A 19,089-nucleotide genomic window follows, 5' to 3' on the forward strand; every position below is an offset into this window, starting at 1 on the left:
GGCAATCACTGCTATTGCAAAAGTAAAACAAAGTATGTGCAATGTTGGTAAGTGACTAATGGCATCTCTATGTCTGGAGGATTGCACATTATCAGCTAATTACCTGTTTTCTTCCAACATTCTTTGCACATAATCTCCAAATCAAGAAAAAAACCAAAACCGTGCTTCACAAGATATTTTCGGACCTCTGCTACCCCAAGATGGGGTAACAAGGACCAAATTTACCCTCTATCTTGAAATAACTCAAACATGGATGAAACGTATGCAGTGATAGATGTGACACAATGAGAATCAGGCAAGGAAGGATAGTGACCCCTGAGGGATGGAAAACATATGAGGTGAGATCCAAGATTGTCCTAGCTTACTGCCTTGAGAGGGTATCCAGTTCACAGCATGGGGAAGAACAATCCAGGAGGATCCTGGCAGATTCTGAGAGTTGAGAAGGTGGAACTGAAGAGTCTCAGAAGACTAAGTTAGCTAGAGTTCATAGGAAAGAAGCTCAGAGAGCACAGTTTCAGGGAAACTGAGAGAGACAGAGAGAGAGAGAGAGAAAGAGAGAGACAGAGAGAATCCTGCAGATCTATAGAGCATCTCTCTCAAGTACTCAGGTGAGTAGTGATTAGCACGTGTATGCAGAAACTATTGGAGTCTGGAAAAGAATCACCAGGAGGGATCAGAGATAATAAGGTCCAGCACTCATAGCAGGAAGGAGTTCCTTACTGGAAACCTGCCATCCTGGAAACCTCATGACTCACAGGGCATTGGATAGAGCACACAGAAGGGTCTTGCCTCACTAGTGGGGGGTGGTAATTAGCCCTATACTGTCAGTCTAATCCCACCTAATTTTAAAACCTCCCAAAGGATCCAACAATGGCATACAGTTTAGAAAGGGAGAACTGGAAATACATTATTGAGAGGTTCTTATACCATATGTGAAGTGGTCTAAAACCACTGGAAGGTGCACTATGATAAAGTATATATATATATACCATAAACCATAATGTAAGCACTAAAATACCAAAATAGTTATAGCTAATATGCCAATGTAGAAGATAAAATGAATTCATCAATTCCCATTAATCTACAAGAAGACAGAAAAGGAGGAACAAGCAAACAAAGAACAGATGGGATAAGGCAAAAACAAATAGCTTGATGATAGGTTTACACCTAACCATATTAATAATCACATTGAATATAAACAATCTAAATATCCCCCACTTAAAAGAAGTTGTCAGATTGGATTTTAAAAAAAGAAAAATCCAATTATATGCTGCCTACAAGAAATGCACGTTCAATACAAAGATGCAAATAGGCTAAAAATAAAAGGATGAGAAAAGTGATACCATGCCAGCAGTAATCAGAAGAAAGCTGGAATGGCTACATCATTAGCCATTAGGGAAATGCAAATTAAAACCACAATGAAATACCACTGTCTAGCTATTTAAATGGCTAACATTTTTTAAATTGACCACAGTCAACTTTTAGAGAGGATACGAAGGAACTGGAACTCTCATACACTGCTGGTGGGAATGTAAGATGGTCCAACAGCTTGGGAAAACAGTCTGGCATTTTCTTGATAGTGAAACACATGCCTACGACATAATCTAGCTATCCCTCTCCTAAGCATTTACTCAAGAGATATGAAAACAAAGTCCATTCAAAGACTTGTGAAACAACCCAAAAGTCAATTAAAAGGTGATGAATAAACACATTTGAGTGTTTCCATATAATGGAATACTGCTTAGCAATAAACAGGGATAAACTATTGATACATGTAACAACATGGATGAATTTCAAGATAACTGTGGTGACTGAAAGAAATGAGACCAAAAAGACTGTACATCTCATTCATATAAAACTAGAAAACACAAATTCATCTACATTAGTAGAAAGGAGATCAGTGGTTGCTTGGAGGCACTGGAGGGGTGGAAGGGAGAGATTACCAAGGGACATGAAGAAACTTTTGGGGGTATGGATATATTCACTCTTTTGAATGTGGTGATGGTTTCTCAGGTGTATACATATATCAAACTTATCAATTTGCACATTTTAAACATGGATGTGTTAATTATACCTCAAGAAAGCTGTTATCAAAAAGGGAAGGTACAAAAACACTAATTCAAAAAGATACATATATCCCCACATTCACTGCAGCATTGCCTACAATAGCCAAGACATAGAAACAACCTAAGTGTCCACTGACAGATGAATGGATAAAGAAATTATATATATATGATGAAATATTATTCAGCCACAAAAAAACAATGAGATCTCGTCATTTATGACAACATGGATGAATCTCGAGGGCTTTGTGCTAAGTGAAATTAGCCAGACAGAAAGACCAATACCATATAATCTCGTATGTAGAATCTAGAAAGAAAACAAGCTTATCAATATAGAAAACAGACTAGTAGCTACCAGAAGTGGGGGCTGAGCGTATGTGTGAAATGGGTGAAGGTGAATGGGTCCAAAGGTACAAACTTCCAGTCATGAAATAAATAAGAGGATGTAATGCATAGTGTGGTGACTATAGTTAATTATACTGTATTATATTTTTGAAACTTGCTCAAAGAGTAGATCTTACAAATTCTCCTAAGAACAAACAATTGTAACTAGGTACGGTGATGGATGTTAACGAGACTTACTGTGGTAATTATTTCACAATATATACAAATGCCAAATCATTATGCTGTACACTTGAATATAATGTTATGTTAATTATGCCTCCATAAATAAAAGAAGGGGGGGGGAGAAAGGGAAGCTATTTTGTCTCGTTTTTCTGCAAAGGTAACATTAAATATATTCCATGTTGTTCAGAGTACACTGATCATAATTGCTGATAAAAGTCTAGGATGTGCGTGAATCCTGTTCACCATAAAGTAAAAGATAAATATTTAATTTTTGGTCAATTATTTTTCTTTTTGGAATCTTTGGAAAATGATTTAAGCATTGGTTAATATTATGAATCTACAGATCTAGGCATGAATACTGTTTATCCAGAAATGATAGTTTCATTTCCTAATTTTTCACCTGTGGTATAACTTTCCATTTATAGTTTTTAATAATATTTTTGCTTAATTTCATGCATTCAGCAATTCGAGAAATATTTGCTGAGTGCCTACTATGTAAAGATACTGGCCAAGCACCAGTACATATGGTGTTTAGGGCTCTGCCCACATTCAGCTGCTCCTCAGGTGTGGGAGATGGACTTTTAATAAATAAATCAACAAACAGGTAGCCGCAGATTTTCCTAAGTGCTGTGAAGAATTCAAACAGGATGCTCTCTGTGATACAGAATGATAAGAAATCTTCCAATGTGACTTAATTATATGTTAACTCTGCAGTCCATTACTTCAAATGATTCCTAGTTATTAAATTTGCACAGTAGAATTTTACTACTCTGTTTATAGTTAGTCACAAGCTTCAGGCCATTTAAAATAAAAGCTACAGATGAATAGAAAAGCTGCTTAGTTAACCTGTCTTCATCCTTTAGGTTTTGGCTGAATGGCTGCTTTCTCCAGGAAGTTTTCCTGATCAGTCTTCCCTAACTCCTACCCTCACGGCAACACACACAGATCCTCACTATATATGCCCTGCATTTTTCTTCCATTACACCTATCACAATTTCTAATTACTATATGAGGGATTTTTCTTTATTAATGTGTACCTTCCCAACAAACCATAAACACTGTGAGGGCAGACAGTATCTGGGTTTTTCACAACCGTATGCCTATTATCTAACCCAGAGTCTGGCAGAGGGTAGATGCCAGAAAGATATTCATTGAATGGAAAGTTATTTAAGCATTGGTTAATGTTAGGATTCTACAGATCTAGGCATGAATACTGTTTATCCAGGAATGATAGGTTCATTTCATAACTTTCCCCCTGTGATGTAACTTTTCATTTATATTATAGTTTTTAATAATATTTTTGCTTAATTTCATGCATTCAGCTGGGCTCGATTTCACAACCTTGAGATCATGACCTGAGCTGAAATCAAGAGTTGGATGTTTAACCGACTGGGCCCTCAGGAGCCCTGGAGAGATTCTCATTTTTAATCTGTGAATGATTCAGGTTCTGGGTTAAACTATTCCTGAGACTGTGGTCTGAGATTCATATAATCATCCTACTTTAAACCGGCATTTCCTAAACCCTTGATGTAGGTGATTCCTGACAAATTAATAAATGTGAGGGCGAAGATATATTTTTTTTATTGAAAGGGCTAAACTGTAAATGAGGAGGAAATACTGTCGTGTCAGTCTAGCTTTCTTTTTTTTAAGGATTTTATTTATTTATTCATGAGAGATACATAGAGAGAGTCAGAGACACAGGCAGAGGGAGAAGCAGGCTCCATGCAGGGAGCCCGACGTGGGACTCGATCCCAGGACTCCAGGGTCACACCCTGGGCCGAAGGTGGCGCTAAACCGCTGAGCCACCCGGCTGCCCTCAATCTAGCTTTCTGCCAGAGAGGAGGTATTTGGATAGTTGGTAGTTCTGACAGATTCTGCAGATAGATTGCCTGGGTTCAACTCCTGACTCAGTCACCAGCTATGTGAACTCAGGCAAGCCACCTACCTAACCTCATGGCTCCTCATTTTCCTCACCTGTAAAATGAGGCTAAAAATAGTACCTACTTCCTAAGGCGACTGTGAGGCTTACAGGTGTTAGCACAAGTAAAAGGGCTCAGAGAAGTGGATAGCAAACTGGAAGAGCCACTTAAGTGCTCATTATTAATTTCAGTAATGCATAATGCTCGCTCACTCAAACCAACTCTTCTCAAATCCATATCGTGCAATCTCATTGGCCAAATCAAGTGTCGCCCTGTGTAAAAAGTGTATTTCTAAATAGAACAATCACTTTCTAATTGATTATATTTTTTACCTCCGTATCTACCTTTGAAATTAATGAATGTGTTAATTGAGGGAGGCCATTTATATCCGGATGGCCATTATTTCAAGGACTTTAAAGAACTGATAAAAATAAAGAACACTGAGATAAACTACCAGCGATTTGGAACTCGCTCTATGGCACTGACCTTTAAACACAGCATTTCTGAATTTCATAAGCCAGTTTCTTACGGAGTCACTGGCGGAGTAGGCTTTAACATTCAGCCTTTCATAGGGTCTGAAAGGGAGTTATTTCTGGAGGAATGTGCAGGGCAAGAGGAGAGGGGGAGTCTTTGGGGTGGCAATGTGGGAACAGCAGCCCTTTGAGCGCTGCGCGTGACGTAGCCTGGGAAATGTGAGCAGCTGCTGGCAGAGCGCTTCACACGCAGCGGGACGGTGGGAAGAGCCGGGCGGAAAACAGCCGGGGCAGACAAGTGCGCCCGGGGAGGGCGGGGCCGAGGCAGGGGGCGGGGCCGAGGCAAGCTGCGCGGACGGGAGAGGGCGGGGCCGAGGCAGGGGCGGGGCCGAGGCAGGGGCGGGGCCGAGGCAGGGGGCGGGGCCGAGGCAGGAGGCGCTCTTTAGGAGGGTCAGGCTGCCCAACCAAAGACCCTTAAAAGAAGAATAAAGGGTAAAGCAGGGAAAAATCAGAGGGAAGGGCAAATGTCAGTTGCGGAAGAAGAAAGAAGGGAAAGGAAAACACGGGGGTAATGGCAGTTTTAAAAACTCCGGATTGTATGTGTGTGGCCACAAAGGAATTAGAGCTACCGAGAAAGGAAAAGAAATCCGTGCATCCATCAGGCTGCTGTTTAAAACACATTCAACAGGGACGCGTGACGTTTTTTAAAACAACAAAATAGTGACATGGATTAGCATGGTAGCTAGCTTCGCAACCAGCAGAAATCAAGTCAGGAATTAAGGAATCCATAAAGATCAAGCGATCAGATAACCTAGCTTCATGAGGATTGGGTTCACTTTATAGAAGTTCTGAAAAAAAAAATCATATTCCTGTCATTCTCTTCAACTAATAAATAGTTTTTTTCATTTCTACTGGCTTCGTTTTCATTTTGTATCTCATGTAATTTTTTTTGGTCACACTCTCTACGTCATTCACTTTTCTCCCCCCTAGTTACACACATCGCAACGACCTTTTCCCCCCTCCCACAGTAGAGAATGGCCTTGAAAAAAAAAAAAACGTTCTTTTGGAGTAAGCAGGTCGGACTCTGGAACCTCTGGGTCACCTTACATGCAAGGTTACCTGGGCAATTTCAGTATCATTGTTCTTGAATACAGTACTATTAGCTGTGAAAACTTTGGAAGCCACACCGACTGAGGTAAATGTCTGTAAGATTGACAGTACACTTCGAAACACCCCCCGGTGGGGGGTGGTGGTTAAAGGTGGGAGCTAGCCTCCGCTTTTGAGATGCACACATTCTTCATTCTTTCACATTTTTTTTAATTTTTATTTATTTATGATAGAGAGAGAGAGAGAGAGAGAGAGAGAGAGAGAGAGAGGCAGAGGGAGAAGCAGGCTCCATGCACCGGGAGCCTGATGTGGGATTCGATCCCGGGTCTCCAGGATCGCGCCCTGGGCCAAAGGCAGGCGCCAAACCACTGCGCCACCCAGGGATCCCCATTCTTTCACATTTTTAAAGGGATTTGTTCACTTCCTTTTAATTTTTTTTTTTTTAAAGAGGTGAGGCTAAGCAAAAATGATTGTTCCCTCCTCTGGCAAAGATGTTTTCCTAGAACTTAATTGTTCTTTTTCCATGGGTCATTCTATTTCTAATATCAACAAACCCTTCTGTGACCTAACCTTCTCTAAAACAAACACATTCTTTCCTCTGTTCTTCTCATTTCCTTCACTTTCAGCTTTTTAAAAACTCCTGCCAGGGAACGCAACAGAGCAACAGAGGCAATGTTACAGTTGAGGTCTTTTTACTTAAGGTTTAGAATGTGTTAGGGTAGTTTTTCCTACACCATTACAATATTTTTGGATAGTGGATTCCAATCTTTTCAAGCCCGCGGATCCCTTCTTAACAATTCCAAGGACTGGAGGATCCCTACATGATGGAAGTACTATTTAATAACTCAACAGCTTCCCCTGGGGGGAACCTTGGTAGAATGACAGAATCACAGGCTTCACCCAATACCTATTAATCTCCAGACCAGGAGTGGGGATGGGGGACAGGGGGGTGGTGAAGGTGTCTTAACAAGCTCTGCTGCTGAATCTTATTTATGCTAGATTTTTGTGAAGTGCGTTTTAGACCAGAACAATCCAATGGAAAGATGACAGCTGCATATGTCATTTTAAATTTTTTAGTAGATACACTAAAAAAGTAAAAAGAAACACTGTCAGTTGTTTTATTTGAAGCAATGGGTTCACTTTATTCGTCTTCAAGGAAAATACCCAAGTATGAATAATCATAAAAAAGAAATGGGTAAAATCAATTATAATGATATATTTTACTTTACCAAATACATGAAAAATATTATCATTTCAACATGTAATCCATATAAAAATATTTTGTTTTTGGTACTGAGTCTTTGAAAGCTGATATGTCTGTTATACCTATAACATATCTCAATGCTACTAAAAGAAATCTACTAGAAATTTCCCTTTACCCTCCTCTTTCTGCCTGGAGGACAAGTTAAGGGCTTGGGTTCCGTGTTGCTGTGGCACTGTAACACTCCTCCAAAACAGAACTCTCTGCAGGGTAGTAGGCTTATTTTCCACTGTATGACTATAAACTTCTCAAAGTATCTTACAGAAGACACTTTTAAAAATCTTTTCAAGTTGGCTGTACCTGGGCAAGTGCTTAATGTAGGACAACGATTCTCAGAGTGTGGTTTCTTGATCAGCAGCATTAGCCTCACTTGGGAGCTGGTTGGAAAGGCAAAATGTCTGGCTCCGGCCTACTGAATCAGAAACTCTGGAAGTGGGGCCCAGTGATCTCTGTTTTAGTAAGTCTTTGGGTGATTTCGATGCTTAGGAACACTTGAGAACCATTGATGGAGGAAAATTCATTTCCTTTGCGAATGGCCTCAGACTCAACATCTTCTCCCGGGTTCTGTGGTCTAACCACAGGCAGAATCATTTTAGGTATTGATAAAGAAACAGCCAAAAAAGGACACATTATGGAGACACTGGTGGAAACGACCCTTGGCAAAACCAGAGACCAAAGTCAGATATCCTCTCCTTACCCTCAGTTACTAATTATTTATAAGAGCAGATGGCATAGCTCACCTAGGCTCCCTGACTAGAAGGGACCCCATAGTGTCAAATGCTTAGTACAGTATCCTTAAAAATAAAAACAAAGAGTATGAAGAAAATGTTCAGAATCTGTCAACACACTTAAAGGATCAAATCCTGTGCTCAATGACGACAAGGACAAACGCACACACATACATACAGATAGAAGCCTGCTTTGAAAACCTGTCTCATCAAAGTAAAGATCATAAGAGGCTCTGCTGGAATTTTTAATTTTTCAATTAAAACTCTTGTTAACTGTTAAAAAACAAAGCCATGCAAATATTTCTGTTGGCCAGCTAAATATGATCTTTGTCTTTCCATAAATCTTACTAGTCTAATTATGTAGACCAAATTTCCGGTCAGAAATTATTGAAGAATTTGTAAGTTAGAGACCTGAAAAGGTACCATTTTTATAGTGTTTGTGTCATAAAAGCATATTTTTGGTTTATGACATTGAGAAAGGGTGACCATTGTGGAAGTATTAAAAGAAAACCCATCAATAAAATTTTTCCTAAGATGGCATAAGCAGTAAAGGGGATTTTGGTCAGCATGTCCTAGGACTAGATAGGACAATGACAAGGTCTGCTAGGTATACAGTAGATGCCCAATCACTGCTGTTTGAATGACAGAAGGAAAGAATTAAAGAAGGAATTGAATGCGCAGAAGGTGAGGGTCTGGATCCTTGTGACAGCACAGATGTGAAGATGGAGTATATAATTGTCTGCATGACTTTGGAAGAATCTTAGGAGACCTTTAAAAACATACATAATTCATGATACTATCCTTAAACATATTTAAAGAATATCATACCTAGAAATGTCTTCATATTCAATATTTTTCAAGTGATTACATTCCAAATGCCCAACAGTCAATAAAGCATGGACTCTTTATATTAAAGTGTATTTGCAGCTTCTGTTGCTCTTCATGGGTTTACTTGTAATGCAGAGAAGTGGTTAGAACATCCCCTAACAGTACTTCCCTAGAGTAGAATATTCCCTATAGTACTTGTGCTTGCTGAATAAAGAACATGACCACATCACTAAACATGTACGCATTGTTTCAGCATTAGAAAAGTGTATCTTCAGTATAATTTTCTTCCCATTTGGTTTTGATGCTCCTTTCTACTGGGTCCAATATTAGCATTCGTTCTGCTGTAAGAGCTAATTCATTAAAATCATCTTTGGTTGATTTTAGCATAGTTGCTGAGTTCTAAAGACAATGAAGAATGTAATGCTTTAATGTTTTATATTTGAAACTGCAGGTGTGATTTTTTTTAAGGAGTACACTGAACTGGGCTCATTAATCCATTGGTTTGGAAAAGGAAGATGTCAAAGTTAATATCCCTGAGAATCATTCAAAAAAGGGGAGAAGCATGGAAAACGTGAAGTATTTCATACCTGTGTTGGTCACACTAGCTTTAAAGTATGACTCTGTGGAATGCCTGGGTGGCTCAGTGGTTTAACATCTGTTTTTGGCTCAGGGCATGATCCCAGGGTCCTGGGATCAAGTCCGGCATCAGTCTCCCTGCAGGGAGCCTGCTTTTCCCTCTGCCTATGTCTCTGCGTCTCTCTCTGGGTATCTCATGAATAAATAAATAAATAAATCTTAAAAATAATAAAGTATGACTTTGTGAAGTCCAAACTAAACAGGACTTTGAGAAAACAAAAGGGGACAGGGGTCCCAGTTCAGAAGAGCTGATTCATACCTTGACCGACATTTATAGCTTGTGGCCAGGACTGTGTCAGTTTCCATATCTAAGTCTCAGTCTCCTTACATGTAAAAGAGAATAGTGATAATATGTACTCATAATGCATCATCATAATTTTGTGAGGATTAAGTGAGTTAATGCACATCAAAACTCCTAACTACAAGGAATGATGTTTCCTAAGCCCAAAACATATCATCTTATGGTCCAGGACAAACATCCCTACGATTGTGTCCACTCTGAGGGAGAAAATAGGATTTTATTCCTACAAAGTTTCAAACAGGGAAACCAATGTCTCTAAACTTCCATTTGTGCATTGTAAATAAATTCAGAGCGCTCTGTACTCTATTTCTATGTACAGGTAAATCGTGACTGTGTCTTATTCTGCTGTTGATGTTATATCTACATGGTTTATCTGTTTCTAACATTTTGACTGATATTACAGAGAGCTAAAAGATCAGTATGGCTTTCTTTTAAAATAAAAATTAATGGATTGTCTAATTAAACCCAGGATATTCTGGTATCAAGTAGATATAGCCTGGCACTATGTAACTCTCTTTCTTCTATTACACTATTTTGCCCAAATTTAGAACTCATTTTCTTAGGTTTATATGTGCCTTCCCACTATTCCAACTCTCTATTCCTTGATTTTTCTCTTAGTGGACAAAGAAATAGAGATGAATTTGTACAAATTTTTTTTATCATGATGTCATAACTGACATAGAATTGTAAGTGACTAAATTATTTATTTTTATAGAAATCTGATGTTATAATGATGATAGGCTCGAGCTTCCTGCCACAGAAGTTGGGTGATTCTTGAGTCAGATACATTCTTCTAACCGTAAAATGTTGTTGATAGGACATATGACATATGACATACGACTTGCGCTTCCAGTAATGGGGATGAAGTTATTTGATGCGGACCTCATTTCTTGGCTTTGTTCACTTTCTGAACAAGGATTCCCATTTATAATATAGCAGAATAGTTAGAATTATGGTCAAAGAAAAAAATGGAATCAACTTGACTCAGTTATGTGCAACCCTGAACCTTGGGTTTATCAGCTTTCTGCTGAAAATATTTTTAAAGCATATCCTTTGGGTCATATCCAAAAACAGCAACATGTGAAATTTGCCACAATAAGAGCAGGTACCACAAATTTACCGAACTGTTTAGTATGAGAAGGCTGTGCATATGTGGGTTTGGGATGAGGGGTTTAAAAGTTCAAATGAAAAAAGGAGAAACACAATCCCAATGAGCCACATCTGTATTATGAATAGAGGAAGCTACCATATTGATTCTAAACTAAATTTTGTCATACGAGTACCCTCCCCCAACCCCCTGCCCAGATATCCAGATACAGAATCATAGGATTGAGTTGGATGTGACCTGAAACCGAACGGGATCGCCTCACTTTATAAATGAGGGAATTAAAGCTGAGGGAGGGTAAATGGTTTTTTCAAGATAACACGGTCAAAGAATGAGCTTCAGTTTGAAGTCAGGGCTTCTCCTCTTCACTCTAGTCCTCTTTTTCCTACATCAGCTCCTTTCACATACTTCCCTATATTCATAACCAAGTCTTTATTCATTTTAAAGAATGAGCAAAACTGAGGCTATTAATATTTTCTCACACTTTACGTCTACATAAAGAGTACAACTACAATGGCTTGCTTAGTACTGATCTTTAGAAACTTTGCTTATCAGTCATCATCTTTTGACCTCATTTGTAAGCTTACATGGTCACAGATCTCATACCACATCCTGAAAGCAAAGGCAGCATTTGGTTCTTTGAAAGAAATTTTAAGATACAGTTCAAGAGTGCTTGAAGAGAACAAATGTGGCCACTGCTTTTCCTTGGACATTTATGGTTTTCCTTATTTATGCTTAAAGTGAAAAATATACTAAGGATCAAGCTGATAAGGTTTTAATAGTACTTGGCCACTCTGAAACTAATAGACACAGAAAGGCATGTAATTGCTTAACCATATTGCCTTGCTTTAGTCAATGCCACTTATAACAATCTATCATACAAACATTTCAAAACTATCCATCACAACGAGAATTAAATTAGAGGAGATCTCAAGAGGTCTTGAATTTGGAACCTGTTTTTATTAAAGATCTAGCAATTCTTCAACAGGACTTTCAATCATACCCCTAAATGGACTGCCAATATGAAAAGTTATCTGCTTCATCTTTTTTTCTTTTTCCTACTGAAACAGTGAAAACAAATATTTTTAAGTGCAGTTTCTTCTGTCCTCAGGAGTATACTTTCTGATCCTATGAAACTGGGGAGAGAGACAAAACAATTCTCTAACTCTGTGGTTAAAATCAGTTTGAGGGTTTGGGGTATAGTAGAGTATACCCAAATATATAGTATAGTATAGTATAGTATAGTATAGTATAGTATAGTATAGTTTACACAGTGCCCTTCACACAGGGAACACACTGCTTTTTCTGAGTTCTCACTATGAGCCAGGTACTGTACTAACAACTCTGTGAATTAATGTTTACTTTTACAGCAAGCATGTTAGAGATGAGAAAACTGACAATCAGAGAGGACAAGTGACTTCAAGGTCACTCAGGAAGTTTGATTCCAAAGCCTGTATGCTATAATAATAATCATTATAACTGCAGTAGCACCAAGAGCCAGAGTGTATATAGCATTCGCTAGGTAACCAGCACAGTTCCAAGCACTTTTTGACATATTTTGAATTACTCGTCCATAATAGACTGGTATTTTAGAAATTTAAGATCCACATTTTCTTGGGATGGAAGACCAAAGCACAGAATGGTTAAATAACTTGCCCAAGGTCCCACAGCTAGTAAGTGCGACCTTGAGCATGCTTCTAGTCTCTATACTTATCATGCCAACCTATGAAAACCCTCCCTGTATAGGTTTGTGATAGGATGTTCTTTTTAAAAAGATTTTAAAACATGTCTTCCATTGACTGTTGTTTAAATTAGGATTCCAGAGGTAAAGATGTTTAAAGAATCCGAGCAACAATAGTAAAAGTAATTGTATGACAGTAACTAAGTTCTTCCATCATGATTCAGCATTACCTTCCATGCTAATTGCAAGATATAGGAAAATCTAACTTTAAGCTATTTACAAAAATGATTACTAATTGGTTCGAAAACATTTATATAGGAACTTACTAAATAACAGAAAGTATCCTACTCTCATGAAATATTATCCGGAATATCACACTAAGAAATTTCTTTTCTTATTCCTTACAAACATGCTTTACCCATATATTCTCTTATTGTAACAAGGAGCTGCAATGCTCATAATGTGCCTACCTGCAGAAGCTTCCATCTGGTGTTCAGGTCTTCCAGAGTGTTGAGGTTATATGGTGACAGCTGAATGCCCAACGTAGTGAGTTGGCGAGCAAGGTCATTGACGTAGCTGACATTCTCTTTCAGAGGTGTAATTTCTCCTCGAAGCGCCTGTGTGAAATAGTCGAGGGCAAGTTGGAAAATGAGAACATTTAAGGCAAAGAAACAGACACATGCAGACTAAAAGATACCTTGTTCTGTTTGGGGTGCAGTGTTAGTGACATTTGCTCTATTGTAAGTGATATTGCAACCACGAACATTTGTGAATGGGTGAATAATAATAACTAATATGCATAGAGCATTTCTTAGGTGCCTAATCCTGTGATGAGCTTTGTCCACACAACAATACTTTTATTCCTACAAAATAAAATTTTGTAGAATTCTCATTTTACATGTGAGAAAACAACTTGCAGAGGTTTTTCCTTGCCTAAGTTTCAATGGGCCAAAATTGAGGACCCTGGGATACATACCCAGGGTTGCTTGCTTCCAGAGTACATATTCTTAGTGATTATATTATATTACTTTCCAAAGTAATTCTGAATTGGCAAAGTAACAGAAAATATATACTGCTAGATTCTAAATTCTACTCATTTTACAACCACAAATGGATTCTTTTTTTTTTTACATTAAAAAGATATACTTGATAATGAAATATTACATTCACACTTTGCACCAACTGCATAATAAATAGATTCATTTAGAGATTAGGGTATTTTGTCAAGCCCTAAGAATGACTTCCTGGTCTCATGGTATTTTAGTCCTTGTGGCAATGACTTAGGAAGGCTCCCATGGGGCTTCTCTGCTGTCTCTGAAACACTAGAATGGAATTCTCTGATGCAATGCATCATGACAATCTGGTGAGTAGAAGAACCCTATGCAGATACGGGTAGGATATAACCATGCATCATATCTACCCTATTGAGATGACATTTATGGATCTTTAACATGATGTATGATGTCCAAATGTTCCAATGAGCAATTTCTAAGGGACAAATTCCTTCACTTAGGAGAACAGTTTGTGTAATGTAATGTCTACGCACAAGGACAACATCACTTACTTGGTTATATGAGCTGCTTTGATTTGCTTGATCTGGGTAGGTGTTATTTCTCTGGTTCACTATGTTAATAAAAACACTGTTTACACTGACTTCATCTATAGCCCTCCAATTCCCTCCCATTTCAAATAAAAAGAGCCAGTATGTACATTCTAATTAAGAATGGCATTGTCCTGTTGAATCAACCTGAATATCTCACCACTAAAATGTAGTACTGTATGGAATATAAGACTCTTACATAATTCTTAGGTAATATAAGACATTGTGATAATCACTCTGTATAACTGCCCCTAAGGGTAAATTTTATCATTTGTGAAATATATGTCAATAAAAAATAAAAATAAAGGAAAATAGAATAAATCTTTCTGTCTGACCAGAGACATGCAAAAAAAAATCCCTATCTGATGTATTCATCTTTATTCAACTTCATGTCAGTGGCATGTCATAGGAATCAGCCTGAAACTGAGAAAGTTTTTAATAGGGATTGATGGTTAATGTTATTATTCCGTTGCCTTATAAATAAGTAAACAGATTAAAAGAATCCCATGGAAGGAGGTAAAATCCACCGATGTAAATTCATATCTCTAAAAGGAAATAATCCATAATCACTTTGTTTTGTGTAATAAAGGGTTAGAAAACAAATTTATTTTAAAGATTTATTCATTTATTTGAGAGGGAGTGTGTGTGTGTGTGTGTGTGTGTGTGTGTGTGTGTGTGTGTGCGTGTGCATGCTTGGGAGAGGGAGGAGTACAGAGGGAGAGAGAATCCTGGAGCAGACTCTCTGCTGAGTGTGGAGCTTGATGTGGGGCTCGATTCCAGGACTGTGAGATCATGAGCTGAGCTGAAATCAAGAGTCGGCTGTTTAACCAACTCAGCCACCCAGGTGCCCCTAGAAAACAGATTTCTTAAATGTCAACGGAGAAACCTAGACAAGGGCAATGATTACAAAATGAAAGCATTCTCTTCTAGATAGTCACATGTGTTTCTAGGAACCATAAATCAATATCGTATGAGTGGGAACTGGAAACAGGGAACCCTTACAGAGATGGCAGGACAGTCAGGCCGAGTCTGACCAGACTGCAGATTAACCCTGTATGTTAATCATTGGTCTCCACTGTGCCCTTCAGAAGCATCAGTCTCAGTCACATGCAGGTTTCAACTCTCTTTGGACTACATCATGCACACGTTCAAATTGGAATATTTTGGGTTTCACTTCCTCCCCCCAAAATGCCAGACACAGATTTTATTTTATATTATATTTTTAAAATATTTTATTTAAATTCAATTTGCCAACATATATTATAACACCCAGTGCTCATCTCATGTGCCCTCTTTAATCCAGACACAGATTTTAATATTCTGTCGGTGTTTTGGAGGACAAAAAATTAAGTTCTAGTATACATCTTTAATCACAACACTCATTCTCTTTCCTCTCTCCTTCCCTCTCTCTCTCTCCCCACCACCATGGGATCTGATGGCTCCTTTTCCTTCTCCTTCCTTCTCCTTCTCCTCCTTTCTTCTCCTTCTCCTTCTCCTTCTTCTCCTTCTTCTTCTTGCTTCCATCTAGCAATTAAAGTAATTCTCTTAACTGATCTCCACTTAAGAGTCACCAGATTAAGTAGTTTTCATTCCTCTGTGAAACACAGTGATGGGGACCTCTCAAAGCCTCTAAATAAAATGTTAGAGCGATCTGTCAGGATGCATGGCCTGCGGCTCTCATTAGTTGAGTTGTCAGTTGTGTATATGTTCTCAAACCTGCTTTTTGCCAGTTGGTATTGCAACTACATAATTAAATTTAATTCCACAAACCAAAGAAATTTAAGTCTAAAAGAAAATAAGCTATGATTTCCATGAAAACTAGGTTAAACACTCTAGAATGGTGCTTAAAAGAGAACAAGGAAAGTAAATATTGTTGAATTGGGTACAGACAAGGCAACTGTAAAAGACAAGAAAAATAATCTGAAAAATTTAGAAGGGTTCTGTATGCCTTTCATGGTTCCTGATGGGCTCTGCCCACATTAAAGAAACTGGAACTGGAAATCAAAGTCTTCATCATTGGCATGATTTATGAAGAAGTCTAATCAGTGAATCTACACTTAAAGAAGAAACCTTCACACAACATTAAAATCCCGGTTGACTACTTTAAGATCGAATAAAATGTTTAAGACATACTTTTTTATGATTTTGATTGAACTGAATTTTTCTTTTTTTTTTTTGAACTGAATTTTCCAATTAACTGTTGAACTCTACCTTCTGAGCTGCAATAGAGGAAATCTATTATAAATTTTACTACCACTACTGACTACTACTGCTACTGCTACAAGTATCATCATTAACTAAGGTGGGGGGGATGCATATGTTTAGTTTAATCTGGATTACATTTCTGTTAGGATAAATGGAAGCTTTGACTGTGGAAGGGGGAGATCAGTTGGTAAAGTGATCATCTGGTGTGAAGTTTCACTCAGGGGAGATATCATGATGGGCCTGAGCAGAATGAAGAACTCTAGCCAGCTAGAAATCATCACGAGGGCACTAAGCCCACGAGAACAGTTACCACAAAGTAACTGGTGGTAGAAAAGAGGAAAAGACAAAAGAGGTGGGAGAGCATTCAAGTCAGTCTCCACATTGGCATTTGCCCTAGGTTATGGTGGCAGCTCCTACCCTGAGGATGGCTCCCTGCTGCTGTAGACTGACAATGCCTAGAAGCTTACCTAGTAAGCAGCATGGCTCCCTAAACACTGAATCGCAAGACATCACACTATGTAAAGACTACAAAAAGTACAAGTACTGTGTCATTTAAGTGGATGTAACATTGTGTTTGACTATCTTTCAAATATTAGAGCCTGTAATATTATGCATAGAAATATATGTTTAAATGATTAAACACTGAACATGAAATGTCAAAAAAGTACAGTTAACTCTGAACAATATCCTGTGCTATTTAAATGCTACCGGGATTTCATTAGATTTTATTCTAGTTTGGAAGCAGTGAGTGAGAAAACATTGAAGGGAGCCATTATACTGTGGGTTTTCTTTGAATCACTTAAACATCTGGAATATGTTCTCCATGAAAGAGCAAACCAAGTCTAATTTTATTATGACTAGTTTCATGCCGGCAAAATTTTCACTTCATTAAATGTTGTTTGATTATAGATATAAAAGTACTGATTTAGAATGATATATAAGTCTGATATGTCAAGTTTTTCTTCTTTTTATGAAATTAAATTGGCTGTCAGATCGTGGCTTATCCTTATGTAGTTAAAGATTTGTTCGAATATAGATTTAGGATGTTAGTCATCAACCACATTGCAACAAAAGAAAGGAATTTTCTATTAACAAGGAAACATTGTTTTTGGAGGGAGAAGCTTTGGCTTGATAGTTAAGGGACTATGTTGCTGGGCGCAGAAAGTCGATTTAAAGGATTGGAAAAAACAAGTCAAGGGACTTGTACTTTGAGGGCCTCCAGTTCCTCTATGAAATATGAAGCAACAGACCTGGCATAAAATCGGTGTTGAACAAATACTCATTGAATGAAAACATGAGTTCAGGGCAAGTGGGAACATTTGAATTAGGTATGACAGAGATGGTGACAGAAGTTGACCTCCGAAACCAGAGAGGTTGCCAAGATGGTGTTGAGGGTCCATCGGAGGCCCAGGACCAACATTTTAAAAAAAATCTTGACCATTTGCCCCATTTTCTCCTTCTCCAGCAGTGTTCCTTGCAAGCATGGAGAAAGCGGCTGACCTAGGTTTGGGGTCATGTCAGGTGTCTCTTTCTCAGGGACACGGGAATTCAAATTTTAGCTGGAATGTGATTGAAAAATATACCATAGAATCTGAAACTGGATTGGGAAGGAAGTGAAGCAAGGTGAAGCTCGTAGGTAGAGAGAAAATAGGGGAGTCAGTGGTGGAAGTCCAGGACTATCCAAGGAAGAGTACATTTGGAGTAGCTGCACAAGCAGGCAAGGAGGGGAAGAGATTCTGGGACATGAGAATTAGCAATGCCACCTAGGAGTTTATTTATAAATTGTGTGACATGACACGTATCACATGCTCACACATATATAAAGGATTTTATTTACATATATATATATATATATGTATATATATAAATGGGGCTACTGATAATATGAAAAACTTCCCTTCTTAGGGATATTAAACATTCTTCCTGAAACCTTAACCTACTAATTCCTAGCAGTCCCATGTCACATACAGGATATTCACAATTAATCAGGTCTGAGGGTGAAAGGCCATTCTCAGGCTATAGATGCTGTGGAAAGAAAATTACAACACAAATACTACTTAAAAGATGAAATAGTGGCTAACTGAATTTCTCTCTACAGTGGAGCCTTATTGAACAAATGTTTGAGAACCAAAACCCCTGGAAAACTGTCTTTAAAGAGGAGGCATTAGGAAAAGTCCCAGGGTTTTTCATGCTGGGTTAGTAGTGAGAAGGCAAGGGGGAGGAACTGGAAATCATGTCCTGTAAACACAGATCTTGATTCCTGTTATTGGAACTCCTACAGGAGGCTCAGGGAAGGCTTCCTAGAGCCCGGTTACCCAAGATCCGGGGGTAGGTACAGCCCAGCTGTTGGCAGCTTCTGCATTTCTGGATGGCTAATCGGGCCAAGAGGGTCAAGGACCATACACTGCTTGGCCCAGAGGATCAGAGGCCTCCTAGAGCTTCTAAAATACCCAGGGGGACATGAGCTGCTCAAATGTCATTGGACCAAAGACAAAGAAACACAAAACGAGATGTAGGAAAGCCTTTCCTGAAATGCATCAGGCTTGGAGACTTCCATTGTTAACTGTAATTCTTGGCTCTGCACTCTGGTTGGTTCACTTCCTGGTGTGGTGCCC

The 19,089-nt window shown here is 38.5% G+C and overlaps 1 protein-coding gene across 8 annotated transcripts in view; it reads right to left on the reverse strand.

Moving 5' to 3' along the window:
• DMD (dystrophin) overlaps window positions 1–19,089 on the reverse strand; it is a 2,057,113-nt gene that overhangs the window by 301,870 nt on the left and 1,736,154 nt on the right. For all 8 annotated transcript variants that reach the window (XM_041741334.1, XM_041741335.1, XM_041741332.1 and 5 more), the window contains one exon: window positions 13,140–13,286. In XM_041741334.1, the coding sequence (XP_041597268.1) occupies window positions 13,140–13,286 (147 nt within the window). The remainder of the gene's footprint in view (window positions 1–13,139; window positions 13,287–19,089) is intronic.

Source organism: Vulpes lagopus, chromosome X, assembly GCF_018345385.1.
Source record: "Vulpes lagopus strain Blue_001 chromosome X, ASM1834538v1, whole genome shotgun sequence".
NCBI classification, from domain to species: Eukaryota; Metazoa; Chordata; class Mammalia; order Carnivora; family Canidae; genus Vulpes; species Vulpes lagopus.